At 34.2% G+C, this 12,345-nt stretch overlaps 1 protein-coding gene across 4 annotated transcripts in view; it reads left to right on the top strand.

The window, feature by feature from the left end:
• The window catches only part of LOC110449370 (prolow-density lipoprotein receptor-related protein 1-like), a 224,157-nt gene extending 214,560 nt beyond the window's left edge, over positions 1 to 9,597 (top strand). For all 4 annotated transcript variants that reach the window (XM_021496199.1, XM_021496197.1, XM_021496198.1 and 1 more), the window contains one exon: positions 1,660 to 9,597. In XM_021496199.1, the coding sequence (XP_021351874.1) occupies positions 1,660 to 1,827 (168 nt within the window). In that variant the 3' untranslated portion in view covers positions 1,828 to 9,597. The remainder of the gene's footprint in view (positions 1 to 1,659) is intronic.
• The last annotated feature ends 2,748 nt before the right edge of the window (positions 9,598 to 12,345 follow it).

Genomic DNA, 12,345 nt, shown 5'->3' with positions numbered 1-12,345 from the left:
TATGTCTGCACCATCTTAAACAGTGGTATATATGGAAAAGCTAAATAAATATGTCTCGCTTTCAAATCCTTCCCATATGAACCTCTTTAAACAGACCCCCTGTGTTAACGACCCCTTAAAATGTTCCTTGTCGTAGGTATTCCATTGTGAACTAAACCTGTATTAAGAGACCACCTGTGTTAAGAGAACATTTCAAATGTTCCCTGTCGTAGTGACCACCTGTGTTAAGAGACCACTTTTAATATTCGCTGTTATAGTGATTTCATTGTGAACTAAACCTGTATTTAGAGATCACCTGTATAAAGAGACCATTTTAAATGTTCCCTCTTGTAGTGATTTCATTGTGAACTAAACCTGTATTTAGAGACCACCTGTATTAAGAGACCACCTGTGTTTAGTGACCATTTTAAATGATCCCTGTTGTAGTGATTTCATTGTGAACTAAACCTGTATTTAGAGACCACCTGTATTAAGAGACCACCTGTGTTGAGAGACCATTTTAAATGATCCCTGTTGTAGTGATTTCATTGTGAACTAAACCTGTATTTAGAGACCACCTGTATTAAGAGACCACCTGTGTTGAGAGACCATTTTAATAAAAAAAAAAACTCCCTGTCCTAGTGATTTCATAGTGATCTAAACCTGTATTTAGAGACCACCTGTATTAAGAGACCACCTGTGTTTAGTGACCATTTTAAATGTTCCCTGTTGTAGTGATTTCATAGTGATCTAAACCTGTATTTAGAGACCACCTGTATTAAGAGACCACCTGTGTTGAGAGACCATTTTAATAAAAAAAACTCCCTGTCCTAGTGATTTCATTGTGAACTAAACCTGTATTTACAGACCACCTGTGTTAAGAGACCATTTTAAATGTTCCCCGTTGTAGTGATTTCATTGTGAACTAAACCTGTATTTAGAGACCACCTGTGTTTAGAGACCATTTTAAATGTTCCCTGTTGTAGTGATTTCATTGTGAACTAAACCTGTATTTACAGACCACCTGTATTAAGAGACCATTTTAAATGTTCCCCGTTGTAGTGATTTCATTGTGAACTAAACCTGTATTTAGAGACCACCTGTGTTAAGAGACCACCTGTGTTTAGAGACCTTTTTAAATGTTCCCTGTTGTAGTGATTTCATTGTGAACTAAACCTGTATTTAGAGACCACCTGTATTAAGAGACCACCTGTATTAAGAGACCATTTTAATAAAAAATGTTCCTGTTGTAGTGATTTCATTGTGAACTTAACCTGTATTTAGAGACCACAATTTCTAAAGGGTTGTTTATTCATGTTTGTAATGTGTACATACATACCACAGTTATCCTGTCCAGAAGGCCAACATATAAACAAAATGACTCAAAATAGGGATCTATTTCAGGACAATGGAATTGCAGGATTTTGAATCACTCTTAAAATGTTATAATATCTCTGAAAAATACATTTCATAAACAATATTTAGACATTTTTAGAAAGAGGACTTTCAGTTAAATGGAAATTAATAAAATTTTGAATCTTAATGTAGTTTTTGCTTTAAAAGATCTACATGTTGGTATAAAAAAAAAACTAGATTTTAATACAAATTGGATCATGAACAATTAGAAGGGTTAGGGATGATGAAGGTTGACTAATAACAACATGTTTTTTTCTTCCACAGTCGACCAACTTTGCCAACCCGATGTACAATCGTCTCTACACGAGTGACAGCACACAGGTATTGCTTCCACGGGACATGGACAATAACGAACCCTTCGACGAAAACGGAGACATACATTTCTACGGAAACAAAAAAGACAAAACAAATGGGAAGATAGCCTACGCATAATGATGTGCTTGTGTCTGCCGTACACAGACTTGTTTGCACAGACAACATTCCTTGTGATAGCTTGTGAGGTGTCACTCGGTTACATTCCTGTGATGTGTTCACTTCTACACCCTCACACTAATGAGCCTGCACCAAGGTCTGCGGACCAACCCAAGTGTTCGTCAGGGTGCCTGGTGCCTTGTAGGCCTTACTGCACTTCTTTATGAAACAGAGGAGTTCCCTGAAAGGAAAAGAGGCCTCTAATTCTTGTAGAGTGAATAAGTGAAGAAGGATGAATGCTTTTCTGAGGATACCAACAGTATGGAAACTTACCTGCTGCTGTTGAGTTGGTATGGTGAAGAAGATTGTCTGTGTGTATAAATGTGATATTTTTAGCGTGAATTTAAAGATTCACAACGTGACATGTCGTCCTGGGCTACAGGATAAGGACACAAATACTCCTCACATTTAAACAAGGGCAATTAGACATAAGTTGTCGAGGAGTACTCAAAATATTTTGCCTTCAGCCATTTTTGTTTCCACCTGAACATCAATGACTTCAATTTTGTTTGTGCAATGCACTATAAAAAAAATTGTCAAGGTGAATGTGAATAACAGTGGCTAAAGTTGTCCTTTCTCCCGGAGATGGAAGCAAAGGGAGATAACTGTGACACCTGCTTGAGATGTAGTCTGCCTTATATTATGTGTATATCCATTGCTTCAAAAAGATAACATATTTTTGTAGCCCAAACCACTTAAATTAAGAATCCATACTGCACATTATTCCAAATGTTTTTAAAATGTTTTCCATTTACATTATATCAAAATATTTTTACTGTGTTATTTTTATTATGTTTGAATTAACTTAGATATATTAGTTATCAGTCTGTGTATGTAGATATATATATATCAAGTGATGAATTAACAAAAGTACTTTGTTGTGAAAGATAATTCAAAAGTCGCTAGTGTGATGTTTCCGACCACTATACATGTGTACTGGGGACAAGGGGTTGTTACAGTGATGGTCAGTTTTGGTTATCTCCCTTTTCTCACCATGTTTCTTGCCGTTGGTCCAGTTTATCACTGACTTATATATAAAAAGGTTACTTAATATCTTCACCAAATTACCTCTACCATCAGGTCCAACTTCTGCCGAATCAAACGCAACCTCATTGTGAGTTAATAACATAGAATTATTGCTCCAACAAAATTGTTTTTTTCGTATATTCCCTTTAACTCATTCACCCCTGAAATTCTGTAATGAACCAATCCAATCTTTGAATTGTGAATGTGTCTTCAGGGTTGAATAAGCTGTATTTTGTACCGAATTTGAATACCATCAAAGAACTTGTTTTTGTGTACTCGCAAGTTATGCAATAAAACACAATATACGGAAATTTTAAAAATGCATTCCTAGTTAAGCGGAATTGTTAAAGCACAGAAAACAACAAAGAAAGACTGTTGCCAAAATATTTACATACACTTACAGTATTCTGGTATTTAACATGTTGTTTTAGATATATCAGTGCTGTTAATTACAATTTCAAGTACTTTCTAATTTTCCTGGTGGTAGAGTTATGTCCCTTTTAACCCCTTTGTTGTAGCACATCCGCAGTAATTTTTCTGACTAATTGACCGTGTGATCCAATATTCTCAGTAAATAACATTAATAATTTTTATTAAACTTTGTTGATTAAATACAACCATTTCAAGTGAAAGCATAGACATTCCTGTGTAGTTTAATTTGGGGAAAATATTCGAAAATGATTCGATAATATTTAAAAAATTAATTAAAAGGAAATTAAATGTTCTAAAAACTGTCTTGATCCATTATAAGTATTAGGTCTTTTTCTTTCTGATCAGGTCAAGGTCGAATGGTAGACTTCATCGTTTGTAAACATGTTGTCACGGTAAGCCGTGGAATGAATACAAGTTATATCACGATAACATTTATATAGCTGTCAGTTAGTCAGAGTATAACATTTAAAACAAATCTTATTAATTAGTTTCATTTGATTGAATCATTTGTTTGTTCACTGTCAACAAACGTGTATGTAAAGTACTGTGGTTCTGTATTGTTTGTAAATTGAATTATTTTAGGAAATTCTTATTTCACTTCATTTAAATGCATATTTTTAATTACGAGTTGTTAGCCCACATGAAAACGAGCATTGCTTATCTTGAATGTGTTGTGCAGTTATGGATTTTTCTTCTTCACACAAGACATTATTTATAAGTTTTTGATGGAAGTCATTTCTCTACCAGGGCTAATATTAGCCTCAAATCTACTGAATCTAATGATTTGTGACGTTGTTGGAAGGATTATGTGGATACTGCTAAATAATCACAAAGGGTTACATTGCACAAACTTCAGTGAGCACAGTGATGGATTATCACAAGGCTCACTCTTGTGAGGATTGCATAAGTGGGGCTATAGCTGCAAAAAATGGACTGTAGCAGGCTTGCTGCAAAAGATGGACTGTAGTGAGCTTGTTGTAAACGATGGACTGTAGCAGGCTACCTGTACAAGATGGACTGTAGTGAGCTTTTCGCAAATGATTGACTGTAGTGGGCTAGCTGTAAAAGATGGACAGAAGTGGGCTGCTGTAAGAGATGAACAGAAGTGGGCTTGCTGTAAAAGATGGACTGTAGCAGGCTACATGTAAAAGATGGACTGTAGCAGGCTACCTGTACAAGATGGACTGTAGTGAGCTTTTCGCAAATGATTGACTGTAGTGGGCTAGCTGTAAAAGATGGACAGAAGTGGGCTTGCTGTAAGAGATGAACAGAAGTGGGCTTGCTGTAAGAGATGCACTGTAGCGGGGTTGCTGTAAAAGATGCACTGTAGCAGGCTTACTGTAAAAGATGGTCTGTAACAGGCTTGCTGTAAAAGATGGACTGTAGCAGGCTACATGTAAAAGATAAACTGTATTGAGCTTTTTGTAAATGATGGACTGTAGTGGGCTAGCTGTAAAAGATGGACAGAAGTGGGCTTGCTGTAAGAGATGAACAGAAGTGGGTTTGCTGTAAGAGATGCACTGTAGCGGGGTTGCTGTAAAAGATGCACTGTAGCGGACTTGCTGTAAAAGATGCACTAGCTGTGTAGCGAGGCATGCTGAAAAGGCTCAACTCTTGGTGAACTTGACTATAGCGAAGGTGACTTGTTGTGAAGTGCAGAGAAATGGTGAGGATGCTCGCCATGATGTGTAGAGGAGTGACAAATATATATGTGAATTGTACAAATATAACTTGTGGAGCATGTCTTTGTGATAACATATACATTCAAATGGTTGTGATGAGAAGATAATCAATGTATAATTGTGGCATTCCAGTGTCAGTGACTTTATGTGTTTTGTTTGATAAGCAAGGGAAATCTGTTTTTAAATATTTTATTTTAAAATAATGAATTTTTAGTGTCGTTTTAAACTGCACATTTATAAGGACTCTCACAACTAAATGAACCTACTTATTAGGCATGCCTGTGTAACAGATATAGTCATACAAATTGAATTACCAAAAAGTTGAATAGATAATGATTCTTTCAATAATGTAAAAAAAATTAAGTTTCTTTAAAAAAAAATGAATATATTGTTTGGTTGTTTCGGCCTCATTTTTGAAAGATTAAGGGACATAGCTCTATCCAATCTGACAAAAGAAAATGACTTTTTGTACTCTCCCAGAGGGACACAAGTCTAGTCTGGCAAAGTCAATGACTTAGGTGTGCGAGTCTCAATAAATGTACAATTATTGTGTTAGTAAGAAATTTATTGAAATTATTACATGCGAGAGCAATGCTGGGGTTTTAACATTTCAAAATGATCTGTTGACCCTATCCTATTTGAAAGCTAATAACCAAAATAACCTTTCTTTGATAACATGAATGAATATCAGTTTAATCCATGTTTCTATATACAAAGGGTAAATAGAGTATGACTTAATTAAGTAACTAGATACATATCTGAATAAAGTTTAGAATTTCACAGTTATATTAACTTGAATCTCATTTTTATCTGACGTAAAATTACATCACTATACTTTGCATTTATGGCCTATAGACACTGCATGTTATAACTCACTTTTTTCAGTATTTGCTATATTTCTTAAAACATAGAAGTGATGTTATAATTCGTATCTTTCACTGGTAATTTTGCATCACTATTTGTGTGGTTTAAGCTGGCATTTTCCTTTTTTTCTCTCGAAAATTGATTGAATCAGAACTTGTGTTATATCATGAGGTTGAACAGATTTTAGGAATCGGAGCTCCTAAACCACTTGTATGATGACACCTAGATTATTTTTTCTAATTTAAATTTCTGCTAAATCCAACTGTAAAAATATGTTCTGTATTTTTGTGTGTGAAAACGACCAGTTACAAAAGATTAAATGTATTTCATTTGTGTTGTTATATAAATATATAATTCCAAAGTCATTTGTATTAAATGTGTTTCAATCATGAATTCCTTATGTGTGTCTATTTTTGGAAAAAGGTGCTTCGATTTATCTGCTTTATGTATTTGATTGTATTGAGTGATCGATTGTGTTTGACAATTGTTTTACAAAAAAAATTGTACATCTCTAAGATTGTTTCATTTAGAGAAAAAGGCAATCGTTAACTTATGGAGGGAAATTATAATAAATATACATAAATTTACATAAATTAATTTACATAAATTTACATTTAAATAAACGAAAAAAATAATTCCAAACTTAGCATAATCTAAAATTACAAATTGGCTGAAAAAAACCAACAAGTTTCTCGTAATGTTTATTCAAATATTTAGTAACAGATGGTTTTGATCATCATAATTTAAAAAATATGAAAATAAATATTAACAAGGCAGGATGTGAAAAAGGGAGCCGGCCACGATTTCTGTCAAAGGTATAATGATGGAGATTTCTTAATCAGGTTAGAAATTATTTGTTCATGTTGGTGTAAATGTAAAGGTACAGATGGGGAGAAATTGACCTTATGAGTTGTATACAAGAACAGTTGTGAGGTATTTCATGATTAGGATCATATATTAACATGTATTCTGATTAAGTATAACTATCATCGATGTATAAATCCCAGATGAGGACTTATTTCATATGCCATCACCTGCATTTCATGTTGTCGAATAACCATGTCGTCATCCAGTCTCTGTGTACATTGAAACATTGATTTATAACCACTGGTTTCATATTTTTTGCCGATTTCTGTACTTCCTTCGTATTTCAATGGCTCTTTCACATTTGCCAAAACGAGGCCAGACAAACGGTGACAGAATTATTGTTATATACTTCACTGAGTTCTATCACGTTCTTTCATCTTTATTGTGATCCTCTCTTTAAACATCTTAATTACAATACAGTCAAACTTTGATGTTTCGAACTTTGTGGGACCATCAAGAAAAATCTGAAACATCGGGACTTCGACTGGCGAATGTTGAACATCCACCATCGAGGTCATGTACATGTACATAAGACAATGTGATTTTCACGTGATAAAACACAGGCTAAGAAATTTGATTTTAAATCGATACCAAGGACTATGTATGATTTGGCCCAGTTTTGTTCTGTGGAATTGGAGCGCATATTTTATTCCCCCTTGTCAAAATCGGACAGATTTGATTTATGTTTTTATCAAACCATCTGTCTGAAACAATATATTGAAATGGTTTTTTTGGTGGTTTTTTAATGTCAAATTGTATTACAGAGCCTGATTGTTGAAAATGTGATTAGTCTCATGGTAAATCCAGGCAAAACTGCAATTGCCAGGTTTCAAAAAATAAGAAGTCAAAATCAAAATGTCATCCCTTCTAAATAGTCATCGGAAGACTTAAAGTCCTTGATTGTTTTGCAAATTTCAAATGGTCTCGAAAAATCGTATTTTTGAAAATTTACATTAACAACTCGCTATAAATCATTTTTAACTAGCAAAGTTTTAAGCAGCCAGGTACTGATTGCTATTTCTGTTGGATATTTCAAGTAATTTTCAAGATGTTTTGAAAACTAATGATGAAAAGCTGCCAAAAGAAAATGATCAAAAGCATGTTTTTGACAACGAATTTTCGCTTTTACAAATACATTGTTTTCTGATGCAGGTTGTCGGGTCTACATACAGCAGGGAGTTGCAAATTGGGTTTTATTGCGATTTTAATTACAGTATTATCTCTGTTGTCATGGTAACAATGTTGTAACAATTCGATTGATGATGCATTTTTTTAAATAGTACAACCTTGCTTTTGTAATTGATAGTATGGTAAAAATGGAATCCGAAAATTGAGTATTGTTCCGGTAAAGATGGTGTCAGTGTTACTATTGTAACGATGATTTCAGTGTTGCCATGGTAACAATGAATTCAGTGTTATTTTGAGCAATTATGTAATGCTATTGTAGCTGTTATGTCACAATTAACAATGCTGACAATAGTCCTTACTGTAAAAATAACGGTGACAGTTTATGCTAGAACTGATGACAATAGTGTTGACAGTAAAAATTGTAAGAAGAACCCTTGTTATTTCCAGGTATTTCTGATGGTAAACAATTGCACTATTAATAGTCTATGATACTACCAGATATAGTGTTTGTCCCCTACAGAACGGCTGTAGAATATATATACAAAAAACTATTTTATCCACCAGAACGGCTGTGTGCAGTAATATAAACCACCTTCGTTATCAATCAGTACGACTGCGCAATCGCGAACCGCCGGCACTTTTCATTTACGGAAAGAGCCGATGGTTCCCGATTGTACGGCAATGTAATCGGAGACCCATATACAATACAAATACAATGTATAAAGACAGGTCTATGTTATTATGCAACACGCCCACACCTTTATTCTACAGTATGTCTAAGTGAGGTTTTAATATTTATCCAGCGATACGGCTGTGTGAAGTTCCATATACTGTTGCAATGTTTTAAATCAAAATGACTTGTTTTTATTGTTGAAAGTGTTGTTTTAATCCTAGTTGACAAATACGTTTTGTTATGCTGATAAATGTATACGATAGATAAAGAATGACCAAAATGTACATATCAGAGTTTTGTGTATGAATACTAAATACGCATATTCTACTTCAGTTTCATATTGCAGGCCGTGATCTTACATTGATGGAAAGACAAATAAATTATTTTGTTACCTTATTTATGAACCAAGTTATATTGTCTTCACTGTAGTAAACTTGATAACATGACTGTAAGATACTGATTAAGTTGGATTATTTGTTATCCTATTTCCATTCTCTGTTACTATAAAAGTGGTTATTATATCGGTGTGGAAAGCTGGCGTTATTTTGCGTTGAGTAAATTTGCGCGAAAATATCCACACGCAAATATATATCTATACACAGGCATATAGATAAATGTATAGATTTCAAACCATTGTCATCGTGGAAATATCCATACCGCAGTCAGTTTAACTCATTCACCCCTGAAGACACATTTGAACTCTTCCAATTCAAAGGTTTGAATAGTTCATTATGAAACTTCAGGGGCGATTGAGTTGAAGAGTCACAACGCGAACATTTCCACACGCCAGAATTTCCACTTTTACAGTAAAGGATTTTTCTTTTATGACAGTTAAGGTATCTACACTACACAGATCTGTGATGCCAAACTGTGAAAAAATGATCAAAATAGTTCATTTTCATTTCATTCATCCACCTCATCATTCATCCATCATAACGAAACCAAAGTTCCATATTCGTACTTCCATGCTTTGTAAGATATACGTAAATATGATATTTTCAAAAGAAAATGTTTATTTCATGATTGTCATTTGACACAAATAAAGCCATTTTATGATATACAAGTATTTTGTGTTGTTATGTATGGCATAAAAGGTACTCACGATGACGGGAGCAGCCTCTTTGAAGTTTGTGATGCCAGGATGTGGCGAATAATACAATCTCGCTATCCGGCTTTCGAGGATATAGTCGTATAAATGTTTCAATTATTGCTCTTATCAATGTTATTATTTTAATTCTACAAGATGGTCGCAATGGACTCCAATATGAGGAAACGACTTCACTACACATCAGAGAGATACTGAGAATGACTATGAATCAACGACAAAAATAATCCACAATGTCGTAAAAATAATAATCTGAACTCGATATCGTTACAACTAAGGCAAAAAATTAACAAAACAAGTACAAAGATAATAGGACCAAGTGTTCCCGAAGGGTAAACGTCTTTTAGTTAATTGACGACACCCGCCATGTGAATCAAGGTCAAATCGAGGTAATGTCACGTTCTCACAACGAGAACTCGGGTAGTGACAACAAAACCACATGGCACTCTAGACCTACCGTACTGTATGAGCATAATAGAAAACATCGACCTTATTATCACACGAAGGGAAAACAGGAATGTTACTATCGAGAAAGGGAAAGTTATTTACGATCAGAAAGTCGAGATCGTCCCACTTATTGTACAGCTTAGTTAACAGTCCGTTTTTGGTCATTTAGTAAGCAAGACCGAGGAAAGCAACTGAAATAGAAGTGCGGGTTGTGACTGATTTTAAGTTAAATAGTGTATATACGATCAATTTGGTCAATTAATGTATTGTTATTTAAAGACAACATATTGTCGATATATCTGAATGTGAAATTTAAGGACGAACTGAGATTCAAACGGTCATACATTCAAAATGGATACAATTTCTTGGTCGCGTAGAATTATGAATGTCAAGGACAGCTGGCGGTTCTGACATTAAATTAGCCAATTAGCAGTGTCAATGTTGACGTCACAATAGACCGGACGTTGTTTTACAGTAGGGCTTGATCTAACATTTATTGGAGGCAGATATAAAAACATCCATGACCAACAACGAAAACGTAATAAACTCATGAGGTGAATATTTTTCATATGTTTCACCCTTGAAAGAAATTTAGATTTTCTATTTATATTTAAATATTGACAGTGCATTCATATTTATAAATTCATTTACAATTCATATTTCTACCAACCAACAAACTTAACAGCTCGTCAACAACAGAAGAGGCCATAAAGATCAATCAATGATTACCTTAAACGAACCTACACGTATTTATTTCTTGTAAATACATATTCCAATTCCTAATCATATGGTAAAATGAAAGGAGAAATTTATGCAGGTTAACTAACCGATAGTCAATTCTTGAATATCACAAGTCATGCAAAATAAGTGCTTTATTGTATCAATAAGTAAGATTGTTTATAATGAGAGTTACATTGTAGTACTTGCACTAATCTACCGTCGTTCCTCATGTATATGATTTGTCTGGAATTAATAAAAAAAAAAAAAAAGAAAAAAATCTACCGTAACTTGCTTACGTTATGCTTATGCAAGCCCTAATTTGCATCTTGTATCGAATGCTATTTCAGGTAGAACAAATTCAATATGAGGTTTTGAAAACTTTTAACAAAGGCAGTTAAAAGGCATATTTACTATTGTCACAATCATGAAAGATATGTTTAAGTCCTTTTCTGAAGAAAAGCTCCATACAATTAAATGTTGCAATACATTTGACAGTTGTTAAATTCACGGGGTTGAACTAGGAATTGTGTATTAAAAATAATCAAAATGAACAATGGAACCTTGGGAACCTTTTAATTATTTGTCAACGATTAGCCGGTTAACCGGTCGGAAGACCACGAACCGGTTACCAAACTCAATAACCGAATAGTCGGACATTTACTTAACCTTTTAAGGAACTCCATATTTCCCTGGCTTAGACCTATCAATTATCTATAGATGCGACCGAAATCGGATAATTTTGTAATAAAACCAGTATTAAGGGATAACATGTTAGTGTTGTTTTCGTACATTATTATAAATATTAACAAAGATGTGTCGTCAACACCATAAAAATCAAAGAAAGCTAGAATACAAAGCAGCGAAATATTAGCTTTTGGAGATAGAGCGCGGTTTACATGTGAGATGTAAATATAATCTGAAATGTACACACTTGAATGAGGAGGCATGTCTTAAAACTTTTGTCGATCAAATTTTGTTCTTAAGAACAATGTTACCTCCTATGATTTCGAGTACAGATAACTGTAATTGAATCTCGTCTTACTGCATTCCGACATTTGTTGTCCATGAAATATACTTACTGAGATTACATGAAATTATTTCCTGCGTTCAGCTTGAAATACACTAATAAAATATCATGCTAATTGATATATACATTTATGTTTGTGGTGGAAATACGTTTCAGACAGAACATGTTCTAAATATATACTATGTTTGTTGCTGAACAAGCATTCCAATCCAGGGATTCCCTGTATAAGTGACATAGGTGACAATATGTATAATGGATAAAACATAATATGTAATATATTTCTATCACATTTTCCCCTTGAATAACTATGTGTGTTCTTTATATCCCTTGGGACAACGTCACCTGTCACACATCTGGCGACGTGTTTGGCCATGTGTGTTGACGCTGTCGTAGTTTTGTGTTTGTTAATGGACAGCTCAGTGGATGTTGACCTTGTATTAACGGTGTGGAACAGTTAGTCCTTGTTTGTTAATGGACAGCTCAGTGGACGTTGACCTTGTATTGACGG

The sequence above is a fragment of the Mizuhopecten yessoensis genome, unplaced genomic scaffold, assembly GCF_002113885.1.
Source record: "Mizuhopecten yessoensis strain PY_sf001 unplaced genomic scaffold, ASM211388v2 scaffold4599, whole genome shotgun sequence".
Taxonomy (NCBI): domain Eukaryota; kingdom Metazoa; phylum Mollusca; class Bivalvia; order Pectinida; family Pectinidae; genus Mizuhopecten; species Mizuhopecten yessoensis.
The sequence above is the reverse complement of the archived record's forward strand: the minus strand, read 5'-3'. Positions and strand labels throughout refer to the sequence as shown.